This window comes from Chrysochloris asiatica, unplaced genomic scaffold (assembly GCF_000296735.1).
Source record: "Chrysochloris asiatica unplaced genomic scaffold, ChrAsi1.0 scaffold00029, whole genome shotgun sequence".
Taxonomy (NCBI): Eukaryota; Metazoa; Chordata; class Mammalia; order Afrosoricida; family Chrysochloridae; genus Chrysochloris; species Chrysochloris asiatica.
In genome coordinates this window covers 18,775,236-18,792,210 of record NW_006408547.1, presented here as the reverse complement: position 1 = coordinate 18,792,210, position 16,975 = coordinate 18,775,236, and the positions used below count along the sequence as shown (strand labels likewise).

The 16,975-nt window shown below is 45.8% G+C and overlaps 2 protein-coding genes across 2 annotated transcripts in view; one reads left to right on the top strand and one right to left on the bottom strand.

The window, feature by feature from the left end:
* The window catches only part of CARS2 (cysteinyl-tRNA synthetase 2, mitochondrial (putative)), a 165,674-nt gene extending 152,894 nt beyond the window's left edge, over positions 1-12,780 (top strand). Inside the window, exons 11-15 of the mRNA XM_006851542.1 lie at positions 4,193-4,331; positions 6,458-6,581; positions 8,142-8,240; positions 12,083-12,289; positions 12,709-12,780. Of these exons, the coding sequence (XP_006851605.1) occupies positions 4,193-4,331; positions 6,458-6,581; positions 8,142-8,240; positions 12,083-12,289; positions 12,709-12,780 (641 nt within the window). The remainder of the gene's footprint in view (positions 1-4,192; positions 4,332-6,457; positions 6,582-8,141; positions 8,241-12,082; positions 12,290-12,708) is intronic.
* Positions 12,781-15,467: 2,687 nt separating this feature from the next.
* The window catches only part of CARKD (carbohydrate kinase domain containing), a 59,418-nt gene continuing 57,910 nt past the window's right edge, over positions 15,468-16,975 (bottom strand). The window contains exon 11 of the mRNA XM_006851541.1: positions 15,468-15,618. Coding sequence (XP_006851604.1) covers positions 15,468-15,618 — 151 coding nt within the window. The remainder of the gene's footprint in view (positions 15,619-16,975) is intronic.

Here is a 16,975-nt window from a genome sequence, read left to right as displayed (position 1 = left end):
GTCACTGACTCTGGGCCCAAGAGTCCCCAGGTCTGGCCACACTGCTGGCCAACCAACCAGGTCTCCACCTAGGTTCACAGGTCTCTATGGAACGTTGTAAGACTTAGCTCGCAGCTTCACTGCTGTTTTTCCCTCACTTCCCCTTATTTGTATTTTTAAAAACACATACTGTTACTCTGCAAAGATCAGATACCATTTTATTATTATTATTATTATAATAAAGGATCCCATCTCTTGATTCTTTTATGTCTCTACATTTTCAAATCTTTGGGAGAGGAATGCTACTTCTAGAATCCATGTAGTCTTTGCTTTTTATAGACATTCTGAGATGATCTCCATCGCATGAAGCCTGGATTTAGTTCATTACATCTAAAATCTCTGTTTTGTTATGATTCATCTGGATTCTAGCCAACACTGAAATTTAGTTTACACAATCGGTTTCTTGAAGACGATGTGAAATTCGCTGTGCCAGTCCAGTACTCAGAAAACGATGGCTGACTTTTAGTTTTCATTCTCTGTGTCCTCCTCACGTGGCAGTGAGTATCCATGGGTGTCTCTGAGGAGCTGATAGGAATGTTACCTTCGGGGAGAGCACAGTCTTGGGCATGTTTTATTCAAAACACTGGGATGATGTCAGTTTTAATTGCATTCTTATATGAATAAGAAAGAAGTTGTTGTTGTTATTAAGTGTTACTGAGTTGGTTCCATCTCATATTGCTCCTGTAGAGGGTTTCTAAGGCTTTACCTCTTCGTCCTTGTCCCATGGAGAGCAGCTGGTGGTTTCAAATCACCGACTTAGTAGTTTGTACTCCAGTGGTTATCGTGTGGAGCCACTGCCCTCCCCCAATAAAAGGGATACTATAGCGTAGTGGCTACGAATTGGGCTGCGAACCGCAGGTCACCAGTTTGAAATTACCAGCTATTTCGTGGGAGAGAAATGAGGCTTTCTGCTCCCGTAAAGATTTACAGCCTTGGAAACCCTGGACAGGGTCGCTGTGAGTCGGAACCGACTCCATGGCACATAACCACAATAACGTATATTTATCACTTGTTTAGTCATATTATTGTTAATTTAAAGGCTAATAAATGGCTTAGAAAGTCTATGTCCTGCCTCCCAAAAATAGATTTTTGGTGGATGGTTATTTTTGCCTCTTTTTTAGAGATTTTTTTTTACCCCTACAACTGGGAGTTATATTTAATTTACATGTTAGTATTCTTTTAGATCACATGTGGTGATTTTCCTTTCTTTTTCCTTCATACTGAGATTTGGGACCCATATCTTTCATTAAATACTTCTCTGAGTAATAATAGTGGTCATAAGTAACCTGTGTGGATTGCTGTTCTAGATACTTTGCTTGTATCTCCTCAGTGGTGGTGGTCATGTGCCGTGGAATCAGTTCCAACTCATAGCGACCCTGTATAGGGTTTCCAAGGCTGTAAATCTTTATGGGAGCAGTAAACCTCATCTTCCTCCCACAGAAAGACTAATAGTTTTGAACTGCTGACCATGTGATTAGCAGCCCGGCTTGTAACCACTACCCTACCAGAGCACCTTGTATTTACTCAGTACGTTTCACTGATCGGTGGTTGGTAAGCATCGTTGTGTGCTGTTGTGTCAGTTCTGGCTCCAAGTGACCCTCTATCACACAGCAGAACTGCCCCATGAGGTGTCCTAGGCTGTAGCCTTTACTGGAGTAGATGGAAAGATCGCTTCTCTCCGGTAATGGCTGGTGGGTTTGAACCACTGACTTTGTGGTTGGCAGCTGAGCACTTAACTGTTGTGCCACCAGGGATCCTTACTCTATGGTGTTAGATACTATTATGGGTCTTCTTTTTTTATTTTTTCAGTTGGGGAAACTGAGGTTCAAAAAGGATTTAGCAATTTCCTCATGACCGCAATTAGAAAATAGTGGGCCCGGGATTCACCCATCCGCCGTCTGACCACGCAGCCCACACTCATTAGCACTGTGCTTATGTTACACCCTCAAAGCTTTCAAACCCTCGTGTCTTTCCCCCATCTATAAGTTATAACTTCCTGCCCCAACGGGACTGAAACGTTCCTAATGATTGCCAAGTAGACTGCTCTTTTGGAGTCTGGGTGTGACGCTGTAGGATGGACACTTGACCGCAAGGTTGGTGGTTCAAAGTCACCAGCTGCTCCTCAGAAACCCTACACAGGGTCAGAATGAGTCAGAGCTGACTCAACAGTACTTAACAACAGCAGATAGCTCATTCTGTTGCTGAAATTGAAGAAGTTCTGCTCTGTTCATCATATTCTCTTAAGAATTCCAGAGCTTACTGTCCGTCATCACTGTTTCCCACACCCCAACCTTTTCTTTGATTCATCTAATGAAACAGGTGACCCATACAAAGAATTCTTTCCTGGGATGATGATTACACAAGCGGTTAGAGCAGAGAGGTTTCATTATTTTAGACGATGCCTTGGTTGATTTTGAAAGAGAGAACTACAATTTCTGCTTGGAAATCTGGGAGTGCCCTTGGCTGGCTGATGCATTGCAAGGAGAGAGGGTCTGGGTCCCTCTTCCACATGGATTATAAATAGTCCATGGGGCTATTTATATAAATGGGGGCTCTGTGACCTCATCAGAGAGAACATCGGCCTGTTTCCTCATCCTCTTGCTCTACACGCTACTTCCATCCGTCTCCACCACCCGCACCACTGGTCGCTGCCCTAACACTTGTTCAGTCATCTGCCCATGTATCTCCCTCTCTCCCAAGAGGAACTGATGGCTCAGTGGTAGAATTCTCGACTTTCATGCAGGAGACCCAGGTTTGATTCCCAGCCAGCGCACCTCATATGTATCCATCACACATCTGTCAGTGGAGGCATGTGTGTTGCCAAGATGTTGAACAGGTTCCGTGGAGTTTCTAGACTAAGAGTCCGAAGGAAGGATCAGCCATAGAAAACCCAGTGAATACAAATGGTCCAATGTGTAACCGATCAGGGGACCTGGGCCGCACTGTCCCATTGTGCATGAGACAGGCTGAGTCAGGCTGGTGAGCAGCTAACGCAGCAGCCGTCTCTTAGCCTGTCTTACGCCCTGGTGGTGGTGGGCAGGGGCTAGACAGAGTGGTGGTCTAGTGACCCACGAGGCCAGATGGGCTTTGTAGAATAAGTGTTTTTAAACCTGGTTTTATGTATGACCTGCTGCATCTCAGGACCACGGCCCTTACCCCTTTCCTGAAATGCTGAACTAAAATCCTCACTGCAGCCAATGAGCACATTTCATTATAGGCGCTTCTGATCTTCCAACAGGTATCTGGGAAGATCAGAAGTTTCCTAGTTAGTAATTGTCAGCTGTCTGTCAGTGAGGATGAGCCCTTGTCGGTCCACATATGTTCTAAAAGTTTCTTCCAAGGTTGCTTGGTCCTTTAGTTAAGAAAGTGTCAGAGGTGATTCAGGGAATACAGTACGGGGAGAGCAGCTATGGCTTTAATTCTGTGGGGTTCTAAAAGTGCTGTTAGCGCAGGTCACACCTGCTCGGTTCTAGAGTGGTGGCAGGGCAGGCTACTTCTGCTGTTTGTTTCTGCAGTGGTGTCAGGGCAGGCCACATCTGCTGGCTCTAGAGCGGTGTCACCACAGACCATGACTGCTGGGTTCTAGAGTGGAGTCAGGACAGGTCATGACTGCTGGGTTCTAGAGCGGTTGCAGGGCAGGCTATGCCAGCTGGTTCTAGAGTGGTTGCAGGGCAGGCTATGCCAGCTGGTTCTAGAGTGGTTGCAGGGCAGGCCACATTTGCTGGTTTTAGAGCAGGGTCAGTGCAGGCCCCATTTGCTGGGTTCTGGTAGTGTACAGGTTATGAATCAGGCTGTGAACCTTAAGGTCAGCGGTAGGAAACTACCAGCGGCTCCGCAGGAAAAAGATGTGGCTTTCTGCTCCCGTGAAGATTTATAGCCTCGGAAACCCTGTACAGGGTCACTATGGGTCAGAACCGACTCCACGGCACATAACAACAGAGCAGTGTGAGTACAGGGCCACGCCTGCTGGGTTCTAGAGCCATGTCAGGGCAGGGCCACGCCTGCTGGGTTCTAGAGCAGTGTTAGGATAGACCATAACTGGCAAGGCCACTCTACAAAAACACTGTGGAAAGTTTTCATGTCATCGTATCTGCTTGTTGTAGGGTGTGTTAAATGTCAACCTCACCTCAGCTAATGGTTTCTTTCTTCTCAGCTGTAGACTACAGCGACACCACGATGCAGGAAGCCCAACATCTCCTCCTTGGGATATCCTCCTTCATTGCGGACGCACGGGCCTATATGAGAGGACAGCTGGTGTGTGCCTCCATCGGGGAAGAGCAGTTGTGGGAAAGGTGAGCTGTGCAACCATTGCCCCACTCCTCATGCCCAAACCTAGGGCTGTCTCTGAGGCCAGATGTGAGTAGCTACTGAATGATGCTGAGTGAAGACAGCCTTCTTAGACATTGAGGGCCTTTCACTAGGAAGTGGGTGGTGTGGGAAGGTACGTGGGCTTTGGAGCCAAACAGAACCAGTTTTAAGTCCTGGCTCCTTCCTTCCTAGCTTTGTGACTTGTGTGGAGAAAAAGGAAGCAATCCTGTGTCCAGGTGGTTGTGAAGGAGATAATGAACCTGGACTATGGTTCCCATGCTGGGCAAAGTGGCTTACTGTTGATTGTCATTGAGGAGTAAATAGTGGTTTTTATCACTTAGGATAAGCACTGGACTGCTAACTGCAAGTTGGCCATTCAAACCCACCAGCTGTTCCTTGGAAACCCTATGCAGGGTCACTAGGAGTTGAACTGACTCAATGACATTGAACAAAAATTGTATAATCAAAGGAAGATTCACAGATAACTAGACAAGTTAGGGAAAAGGAGCCCTGCTGATAACAGTGGGTTAAGCAAGTCAGTGGCCTGCTAACCAAAAGGTCAGGGTTTGAACCCACCAGCTTCTGCACTGAAGAAGCATGTGGTTGTCTGCTTCTGTAAAGATCTACAGCTCAAAGCCCTAGGAAGCACTTCTCAGCCAGAAGTAACCTGATGGCAGTAGGGGTGGGTTGTTGTTGTTTTCTTTTGGTAGATGAGTTGGACCTTTGAAAATTGAGTAGAATGTCAGGAATAGGTAGGAAGACAGGTCTAAGTGATTAAAACCTAACTTGCCTCAGGAGTTAACAAGTGTGGAACCCCAGTGGCACTGTAGGATCAGAGTGGCCTCCTAACCACAAGGTTGGCAGTTCAAATCCACCTGCTGCTCCGGGAGAAGTATAGGATGACCATCACTAACAAGTACTACAGATAGCAGGACGTTAGATCTGTGAGCTTATGCTGTGAGGATGAAGTCTTAAGGAGATGTCAGGGGAGAATTTGGATTTCTATCTAAAAGACTGTCTCTGGGCAGTAGTTTCATCCAGCCCCTGTGACTCCAGTCCTATTCAGGTACATCATCCAGTATGTTTACCATCTCAGCTAGCTCTGCCTCTTTGGGATTGCACGGTGGATGTTGTTCTCATCTGACAGACTGGCTGAGTGCTTGGCCCACATTGATAAAGTTGGTGATGAGCAAGGGTTAAGGCCCAGGTGTTCTACCTTCGTGTCCAGACCCTCTCCATCCTGCTTGGTGTGTGATGTAAGCAAGACTGTGTCGCCATTGTTTCCTCCCACCTTTGTCTTCACTTGATACCACTTTTGCATGAGACATGTCATTTTATACCACCTCCATTTACTCTCTCACTAGTGAGCTCTGGTAGCTTAGTGGTTACGAATCGGGCGGTGAACCTTAAGGTCAGCAGTTTGAAACTATACCAGCTACTCCACAGGAGAAAGATGAGGCTTTCTGCTCCCATAAAGATTTACAGCTTCAGAAACCCTGTACAGGGTCACTATGGGTTGGAACCGACTCCACGGCACATAACAACAGTGAGGTCTTAAACGCTTGTGAAAGTGCTCAAGTGTGTATATTGTGTGTTCAAACCCAAGTTTTATAGGTTACCCTTACTCCAGCGTCTTTAATTTGGATATTGATTTTGAGTTGATCTTACCTAGTAAGATTAGCTTGAGAGCTAGCTACGATTCCAGAGTATAGCTTTATTGTTGTTCAGTGCTGTTGAGTTGGTTCTCACACATAACGACCCTGTATAGGGTTTCCTAAGAGCAGCTGGTGGGTTTGAACCGTGCACCTGTGGTCACCAGTCCAGTGCTGATCTTACAGTGCCATACCACAGTGTTATTAAAAAGAGAAAATTTAGCAAGTCTTTATGATTGTGACCTGAAAGAGCCCCCAAAGTTAAAATCACTACCCTTTCTTCTTGGACGAGGAGGTGTGAGCTCTTGAAGCAATGACATGGCACTTTGAGACTGATGAACTTACCATCACAATGTCAGATGCGAAGGTTGAAGAAATGCCTATTGGTTCTGTTTCTCATTCAAGTTTCCTTTTATTGTAATTGACCTGTTCGTTTCTCTCCTTCCTTTTCCTCAAAGACTAAGCAACACAAAAGTGGCCGTGAAGGCTGCATTTGCCAATGACTTGGACACGCCCAGAGCTTTAGATGCTGTTGTGGACCTCATTCACCATGGGAACAGAGAGCTTAAGGCAGTTACTCAGGTAACTCATTAGGGTGTGGTGGATCCCATAGGCCTACCGTGGGTGCTGACAGATGAGTTGTTTTGTTTTTTGCCAATAAGGAAAGATTCCAGAGCAAGGTATGGCCACTCTCGGGGTGGCCGAGTTTTACACAGCTTGCGGTTTCCAAGCACCTACTGAGGAACCTTTCCTTCTGGAAGAATCCGGAGAGGTCCTATAGTCCACGGTTACGGTCTGCTGCTGGCGCCACAGAGGAGACAGCACAGCTTAATGCAATATATAGTAGTCCTAATCTCATGGGCTGCGAGAGTTAAGTAGGGATATATGTGCAGGGTGAAGGAGCTCTGGTAGTGTAGTGGTTACGAATCGGGCTGTGAACCTTAAGGCCAGCAGTTTGAAACTACCAGTCACCGAGCTCTGGTAGCGCAGTGGTTACGAATTGGGCTGCGAGCCGCAAGGTCAGCAGTTCAAAACTACCAGCCGTTCCGTGGGAGAAATATGAGGCTTTCTACTCCCGTAAAGATTTACACTCTCGGAAACCCTGTACAGGGTCGCTATGGGTCGGAACTGACTCGACGGCACTTAACAACAACAATCTCATGGGCTGCGAGAGTTAAGTAGGGATATATGTGCAGGGTGAAGGAGCTCTTGTAGCGTAGTGGTTACGAATCGGGCTGCGAACCTTAAGGCCAGCAGTTTGAAACTACCAGTCACTCCGCGGGAGAAAGATGAGGCTTTCTGTTCCCGTAAAGATTTACAGCCTTAGAAACCCTGTGCAGGGTCGCTATGGGTCGGAACCGACTCAACGGCACATAACAATATGTATAATCACTGGACCGCGAACCACAGGTTCAGTGGTTCAAACCCACCAGCTATTCCTCTGAAACCCTGACCAGGGTTGCTTTGAGTGGGAACCAAATCAAAGGCACATACCACCACCAGCATGTGTAGAACAGGACTGAGAAACTCAGCCTGTGCCCACCTCGCCTTCCCTCACTGTGCCTGATCATGTGTAACCCTCAAGAGGTATAAAAGCTATGTTGTTAAGTGGAGTCCAGTTGATTCCAACTCACAGTGACCTTGAGTTTGAGCAGCTGACCTTGCAGTCCAGTGCATTAAAGTGCAGTGCCACACCAGGACTCCTCATGAGCTTTGTTGTTGTTGTTAAGGGCCATCAAGTCATTTCCAATCCACAGCCACCCTGTATCGGATTTCCAAGGAGCAGCTGGTGAGCTTGAACCACCGACCTTGCAGTTCAAACAACTTTGCAGTCTGATTTATTAGCCCACAGTGCCGTACCAGGAATGGGTCCTGTAATTGCCCCCAAATTGTAGATGAGGCTCCAAGAGATTAGGTGGCTCCCAGAGCATTTAACTTGCTCTCAAGTGGCAAAGCCAGTATTGAACCCAAACTGTCTAGTCACAGGGCTTGTGTCTTCACTATACATGAAGAAAAGCAACAGTTGGCAGAGAGCTACCTAAGTCTTCGTTCTTTTACAGCCAAGTTAACAGCTAAACATTTCCTTTGCACACTAACATCAAGGCTGATTGTGCAGAGCCTTCAGTGGGGGATTTGTTACAGGAAACAGCTGGTCCTCGAAGTCCTGCTGTGTTTGGCGCCATGGTCTCCTACATTGAAGAGTTTTTAGACACTGTTGGAATCTCTCCGGCAAATCAACAGGTACATACCTCTCATAAAAACTTACTTGTGGGATTATCTCTAAGAACAGCTGTGCAATAATAACCTTTTTCTTCCCCTTTTAAAATGTTCATTTTTGATGGATAATTATAATGCCAAATTCATTCATTTATATGCTTAAAATATATTACTTTTCAAAAAATACACTCAGATCCAATTTTCACTTGTCTATTGAAACTGAAATAGTACACACACTTTCATTAACAGAGCTAGTAATCAGTGCATTTTAACTACACAAAACAAGCTGTCATCATTTCTGTGCACACTCATCTCTTGTGTTTCTTATCTCTAAATTTAAAGAAAATTTATAGAATCTCTAAATTTATAGAAAAGTCACAAGTACAGTAGAAGAGCTTCTCCCTCCCCTGAGCTATTTAACTTGAAACCCCACCGAGCCTGAAAACCTAAGTGCCGGTTTCCTATAAACAAGGCCACCTCCCTCCATAGCCATAGTTGTGACAGCCATCCCCATGGGGCGTTAGCATTGTGTTGCCACCATCTAATCCCCAGACCCATTCAGGCCTCGCCAGTGGTCTCAACAGAGACCTTTATAGCTAGGAGTCACTGAGTTGGAATCACACTCCATGGCCACATGTTTGTTTGTTTTCTGGTTTTTCTGATAGCAAATGGATCTAGTTCAGAGCCGTATGTTGCGTTTAGCTCGAGCCTCCTCCTCCCAATCCCTTCAGCCTTCCTGACCTTGACTCTCGGGGAGGGCACAGGCCACATCTGTCTGCTGTCCCTCATCACCTGATTCTGGTTGTGCGCTTTGGCAGGACTGTGGCACTTCTCAGCAAGGTGATGCTTGCTTTTGATTTGCCTCCTCGCTGGTGACGTTTACTCTTAATTAAGGTGACAGCCGGCAAACCTTTCCACTGTTAACTCTTTTCTTCTGATAATTGAAAAGGAGTTTGTGAAGAGAAACTGTGAAAATACTTTGAGATTCATCAGACTAGTCTGTGGCTTTGTATTTTAGTGTAGGAGTTAAAATCCACTGCTATCGTTATTTATAATGCTCAAAGTGTACTGGATTTGGCCAGTGGGAGCCTCTTCAAATTGGCTCCGGGTCCTTCCCACATGACCCCGCCATTCTTCTGCATCTGCTTTAGGGCCCTTGATGTTCCAGGCTCTTCTCATCCTTTCTTTTGCTCCAACCATTGTTGTTGTTAGTGCAACCCTGTATAGGGTTTCCAAAGAACAGCTGATGAGTTAGAACGTCTAGTCTTGTAGCTTAAACCAAATTTACAGGCCACCGCTTAATCCCATAATGCCACACCAGGACTCCAACTTGGGAGTGACCCATTTCTAGTAGAGAATGGTGTTTTGTAGTGAAGGTCTGAACACTCACTGTGTTTATTGCTCTTGGGTTGTAGCTCTTTCTAGAACCTCGGCGACACACACACATACACACTTACATCTAAATGTCTGTATCGATCTATGTTAACTGAAATCTAGGCTTTATCACCAGTATCTCCTAACAGCAAAGGGTTCATTCTAGTTTTCTTCATGTAACTCCCGTCTCTGATGTGGAGCAGCCTGGCTCCCCATATCCTGATTAAATTTACTTATTTTCGTGTTCCTCCTATATAGATGTACCCATTTTCCATTGCCAACACCCTCTCCCCCCTATGTGAGTACCTTCCTGACCAGGCTGCCCTCTGGTGCCCCACACCAGGTCTCCCTGTTCGCCCCACTTGGCTTCCAACAGTCCAACCAAGTGCACTAGTTGCAGACCACTCTCTCCTCACCCCACCAGGCTGGCTCTCCATGGAGGCACCCAATGGTTTTAAAGACTGAATTGCACCCATTTAAGAAAACAAAAATCTTTACAAAAGGGCTTTTAAGTTTTTGGAAAATGGAATGAAATGATACTGGAATTATTCCATGAGCTTTCTCAAAGCCCCTTTGTATATGCAACACTTTTTTAAAAAAACAAACATAGAAACATATTTGGACTGTCATTTCTGCGGTTACAGCAACCACCGATGGCGGGGGAAGGTGTGCGTTAGCCTTCAGCTGCCCTCAGAGCCCCAGCCCATCTGAGCTGGTTCCTTTATGGTAACAACCCGGCACTTCTGCCAGCGTGGGTGCTTTGGTAGGCGTACAGCCGTTTGATCTCAGCTGCCCACACACCTTGCTGCTCTGGGAGTCTCCAGGCTGCCCCTGTTTGGAGCCACTGTGATCCGGCCTCGGCGACTCCTCCCCAGCTGAGGAAGTGGGTCCTGGTCTCCAAGGACTCTTAGAACTGGGTTGTTCTTACCTAAATACAAAACATTTTATCGGTTGATTTCATGTCTATTACGGTTAGCTGTTCAGATCAAAGTCCTTAGACTTAACTCCTTGGTCTGAGATGACCAAGTTCTTGCAGTGTGTGTATTCAGTTTTTGATAAAGCTTTCCAGAGATTGCTATCACTAAACTAAGGAAAGGAGTCTTTATTTGGCCAAGTCATGTTTGGCCTTTGTCAAAAAAAGAGTTAAGTCACCTCCCCCCAAACTCAGATGCTGGCATCTGGGCTGCATTTTTATAATAGCAAAAAACCATCTTTGCTTTTGGAAGCAATAAATAAAGGTCGTTTTGAGTTTTAAAACGCTTGACCGAAAAGTTAAAAAAATAAGTTGTAGGTTCTTTCTTAACTGACATGTGTTGACATTAATAGCTTCACTCTCTGAGCCATCCCAGGATTCATCGTCCATGATGGAATGAAGAAGTGTCATAATGCAAACCATGTTTATATGGGATACATGTTTTACATGGGATACACTGCTTTTGTTGGTCATTTTGATCATGGAAATTGCTGGTCTGATTATTCAGTTAAAACATATTATGTGTTTATACATATGCATTGTGTACCTTATATATAGGATGTCTGCGGTGGTTAAGTGCTGTGGAGTCGGGTCTGACTGATAGCAACCCTGTATAGGGTTTCTGAGGAGCAGCTGGTGACTTTGAACCACCAACCTGTGGTTCAAACCAGCCTTGTGTTCCCATGCATCATCCTGCAGTGCCACATCAGGACTCCATGGGATGTCTACATTGTCTTAAATGTTTGATTACAGTGAATGCATTTCATACATACAAATATAACTCCTTAGTTCATACAGCTTAGACTTCTAGCTTCATCTTAGTGACAGAGGACCGTAAGTATCTGTTAACTCTCTAGAAGAGTGATTCTCAAAAGATTAGTGTGAGTTAAGGACCCCCGGGGAGTCCTGGTGTACCGCTGTACAGTATGCCCTGGACTGTGAACCAGAAGGTCTGTGATTCATACCCCCCAGCTGCTCCATCAAAACCCCATGCAGGATCGCTATGAGTCATAATCAACTCAACAGCACATAACAAGAATCCCCAGAGACCTAGTTCTCATTCTTGGGAAGTGGGCCGTGAGAGCCCTGGAATGTGCTCTTTCAGCAGGCACCTGAAACAGCATCTCAGGCCCATCGCAGAGGAAGGACAGGGGGAGGAGGGAGCACATCCCAGCAGAGCCCTTTCCTCCTGACTCCTCAGTGGTTAGCTGTTGCCTGAACTTTGACATAATCAGAAAAGATCAGCCAAATTGGAAAGTTAGGGCTGCTGCTTAGTGTAACTGAAGACTTGTAAACAGCCCGGCAACTGCGTCACTTCTGTCTCCTTCCCTAATGAAAACAGCCAGCCACTGAGATCTCTATAAAGAGGTTCTGTTTCAGCAGCACAGGGGAAGACTGGTGCTGACTTGCTCTTTGCACAGAACTCACTGTGCACACAGCACAGCACGGGCTCCTGGCGTCTGTCACGAGGTGGGCATCACAGTACCTCGCTGAGCAGTAACCCTGGGCCTGTATTTAGTGGACTTCAGGAGACAGCAGCACGGCCACTTTGTGCAGCGTGGTGGACGAGCTGGTCCGGTTTCGGCAGACGGTGCGTCAGTACGCCCTGGCCACGCAGGAGGCCTCCCGGGAGGTCCGGCGGCAGCAGCTCCTGGAGAGGCAGCCCCTGCTTCAGGCGTGTGATGCTCTGCGCAAGGATCTCATCATACACAACATCAGCATTAAGGTGAGCCACTGCCAGGGAGGTGGGGCTAGTCACCCCGATACTACCGAGGAGATGATGCGTGCACGGTGCCCAGTCCGTAAACATAGGACATAGGGGGCGATGTTCTTATTGAGTAAAGCTGCCCACCCTTTTGGCTCATTTGCTCATTTTACTGTGTTTGTTGTAATGATCTCTTACAATGCTTACAGTCAGGCTTTCCACCACATTAGAGTAGGTGGGCTGCACGAGTGTTTCGGTACAAGGTTGCAACAAGCCTCCCTCTTGTTTGTAAAGTGTTCCACGGCTTCCTTTAGAGTAGACTAGACATTAAGAGTGGGCAGCATGTCCTTGCTCACTCTGTAAACTCTCATCTTGCCCTAACCTCTGCAGCCAATGTGGTATCTGTTCAGGTAGTCTAGATCCTATTGCCCTCTGTACAGGACAGAAGTGGTGCAGCTTCTACATGGGAACTACTGGATGAAAGGACGAAAGACCAGAAACCAGGAGACTGAGGCTGAGATGAACCATGTGGAACTTCACTTCTCCCAGCACAGCTTCTCTATCTTGTATGTACGATAAAACTTTACATTAAAGTTCCCTTCTATTGTGGCTACTAAGCCGACACTGAGACGAATTACACTGATGCTGTCCCACTGGCATGTTAGTTTCCTAAAGCGTGAAATGTGATCATAGCCCCAGGAACCACAGACACATAAGTGACCTGGTACGATAGAAGGCAACTTTGTCCGGTTCTGCACCGTCCTCAGTCACCAGCATATGCCGTCTGAGACCATCAGCACGGTCATGGCGCCCATTCCTCTCCCAGCAAGGCGCCCTCCTGCAGCAGTGGAGCCTGCCTGAGGAGGTGTTGTATAAAGCCAGCGAGGTGGGGAGTGTCCTGTTGTGATTCATAAGGTTCTCACTGGCGTATTTGCATACTTAGGTCACCAGGCTTTTCTTCCTAGTCTGTCACACCCGTCTGCTACAGGTTACCTTGGTGGTATCTGAAATGTCTGCGGCCTCACTGCCAGCATCCCAGCAACATGCAGTCAGCACAATATGGTGAGCCTTGGGAGCCAAGTCAGCAAAATGTGTTGAATAAAATGCAGCTGGTCCTTGTGTCCAAAGGCCGGACAGTACAGCCCTGAACCTAAAAGTAGCAGGATGGGAGGCAGCCCGTGCAAGGCCCTCAACAGGGGAGACGGTATCTGGGTGCAGAGGAAGGGTCCAGGGTGACTGCAGGCGTCTTTTCCCCCCGCTAAAGGTAATAAGGAGCTCTGGAAGCGTAGATGTTACAAATCGGTCTGTAAACCGCAAGGTCAGCAGTTCGAAACTACCAGCTGTTCCGCGGGAGAATGAGGCTTTCTGCTCCCGTAAAGATTTACAGCCTCGGAAACCCTGTACAGGGTCGCTATGAGTCTGAACCGACTCCACGGCACTTAACAACAACAACAAAGGTAATACTGCAAAAGTAATGAGTTTCTCATAGAAGAAAATAAAGTCACCAGCAATCCTACTCTTTTAGAAAAACGAATCAGTACCTGACTTTTCCTATGTTTAATTTTCTACGGGAAAAGAAGGCTGTTTGACTTCTTGGTTAAATTACTTAGTTCGGACGGTACTGGTATGAATTAGTTTAAAAAGCATACATTTTTATAGATACAGGTTTACATATTTTTATCTCCCTAGTATTAGACAGATTCTCCCAAGTATCAGATAGAATGTCCTCAGTTGCTGGATATTGAAAGATGGTTTTTGGATATTTAATTTATAAAAAAATATAGAACTCTACATTTAAATAAATCACATTTTTCTTTTAATAGTTACCAGTGTTCAAATACAGTGAGCCAAAGGGCAAAACATCCCTTACCAGTTTTTCCAGAGAAATTCACATGTAGGTGGTGAAGATTCTAGAGGAAGATGTGAAATAAGAATAACAAACATTTTTTAACAATCATCAACAGTCAACTAATAATTATTTGAAGGAAAGTAAAATCAGCTTGGGGTGAGGTAGTTTGAATTACTGATAATCACCATGGGCAATAAAGGAACCATAGAGGATTTGCATTTGTTGTAGAAAAAGCAAAAGTTTACCCAACAACTCCATCATGTGTTAGATACCAAATGCCAGCCCATCTTAAGCAGCAGATACAACAAATACTGTACGATTAAACATCTCATATAATGGAGTGTACCTAACACATGGCACAGTGGTCCTGTGTCAGCAGTAGACAGAAGGATCCCAATAACTGAGCCTTTTCTTAGTGCTACCACCATGCCAGACTCAACACGCACAAATGACATGGCCAAGTCTCACTTACTGGGTTCCCCCCACACACACACACCCCGCCCCAGCCCATGCCCACATTAGAAACAATGAACTGCAATCTGTGTTTATTCTGCTGATACCTGTTAGTCATCACTAGTACATACGTGCAAACAGAAACTGAAAACTAACCTGAGATGCATGGCGGGAAAGCCTTCCTCTGCCCCTTGTACCTTCGGTGTCAGAGAAGCCAGTTTGAGGCTCCGCCCCATCTCCTCACCTTGCCTCCTACAGGATCCCTAACATCAGTTACCACTTGACTCTGAAGTGCTTGTGAATTCAAACAGCTAATGTTTAGTATTTCTGCCCAGAGATTTTTCAACCCCATTGGCTTTTAACAAAAACTGGGGAACCAAATCCCTTAGTGGACGTCAAATTAAAAATAAAAACAATTGAAAAAAACAGCTCATTATTCACATAGATATTTGAAAGCAACTGACTGGAATATTGAATAAATAAAAGAAAAATTCCATGTACCAGTAGACAATGAGAAGAAAAACCTCAGAAAGACTAAAAAGGGAACGTTGTTTACCTTGGAGTAAGCCAAGAAATTGAGAATGGAAAATTCTTTCACCAGCTCAACTCATGTGATTTCTCTTCATTTCTTTCTGCATTCTTGGTGAGCAACTAAGAAAAGCTCAGGAGTACTGTTTTGTATATTACAACATCTCCAGCTACATACTATTTTAGGCCCAAATCGTAGTCCCAAGTTCTTAAGACGTTTCCATGTTAACCAATTTATCCTAGGCTTGAGGTATCTACCAAGAAACACGCTGTCTGCAGTAATCAGACGCCTTGTAGCACACTTTTTCTCAATGTAAATGCAGTTTCCCTGTGTTGTTGGTACCCATGTTCCTGCCTGTGGGAATCTGCTCAGGATTCAAAGAGCTTTTTGAATGCAGTTCCGACCTCCGCAATCATGTCTGTAGTGGTCGTGGAGCGCCCGTACTTGTGAAAAGCTTGGTTGTTACACTGCCTCGTGAGGGAGCAGGCGCCAAATGCAGCCACCAGGAAAGGGTTTAACCTGGAAAAGGGGAAGAAAGGTATCAACAAGAAGCTATGTAACAAAAACACTGCTGTCAAGTGAGCTGACTCCACTCATTGTGATCCTATGGGACAGAGCAGAACTCCTTCCTCGGGTTCTGACACCGGTGATGTCTCACAGGAGCGGAAAACTCGGCTTTCTCCCTCCGAAGGGCTGGTGGACTTGAACTGCTGACACTGCGGTTAGCAGCCTAGTGCCTAACCCACTATGCCACTAGGGCTCCTTAGAAGCACTGAAAGTAAGAAGTAAAAAGCCTCAAAGGTGGAGAACATCAGCTTTTGAAGGTAAGTGAGCCGGCAGTGCCCACAGGGGACGGTTTTCAGTCTCGTTTCCACTGTGGTACCTTGTTTCTGCCTGAATCATTAAAAATAAACATAGAAACGAAGTTCAGAGCTATGTTACGACATGGCTGAACCTCGGAACGCTCACACTCAATGAAAGGAGGACAGATATTGTACGGTCTCCCTTAAATGAGGTTAAGACTAAGCAGATGTACTGAGGCCACAGTTTATTAGTTGTTGTCTATGAGTGTGTGTCTATGAGGATGCAGAGTTGTGATGTAACAGGCAGTGGATGCATAACACAACATAACTTGTATCACTAAATCCAGGCAGTATTCCTTTCCGATGTGCATAGGGTCGCCATGAGTCAGTACCAACTCGATGGCACCTAGCCACAACCCATCACTAAATTGTACGTACACCTGAAAAAAGTCCAATTAGCAGATGTTTGTATATACTTGGTAAAATATATGTATAGACATATATTCAAACCTACCAGCTGTTCTTTGGAAACCCTACACAGGATCACAATGAGTCATAACTGACTCAATGGTAACTGTAGTGCCCTGGTGAAAAACTAGACAGTCCTTACTAGAGAAGTATTTTAATGGTGGTCTTTAGTTTTCCCATGATATGAAGGAATATTCAGGATCTGACAATGCACAATTTCTGTTCCCATTACTAAAAGCCGAGTATACCTAATAGGGTGGGGGAAAGGGCTCCGCTTCTTTCTTAGCAGGGGGTAACAGGAAGACACACACCTGGTTTTGGTGTGTGGTACCGGCTTTATCAGTGTGGGCTCTTAGCGACTGGTACCACGCAGTACTTCCCACTAGGCATTGAGTGAGGCACGCTGTCCAGAAGACTCAACATCCCACACACAGCCCATATGGCCACTATGGTCACTTCCATCTTTTTCAAAGAAACTGAGGCCCACAGAGGCGGTGTGGCCTGGTGTCACATTCCATCAGCTCCTGATCTAGAACCTGAGTCTTTGAATTCTGCTGCCTCGGCAAAGAAATCCATCTCTTTTAGGTGAAGTTATCTACGATAGC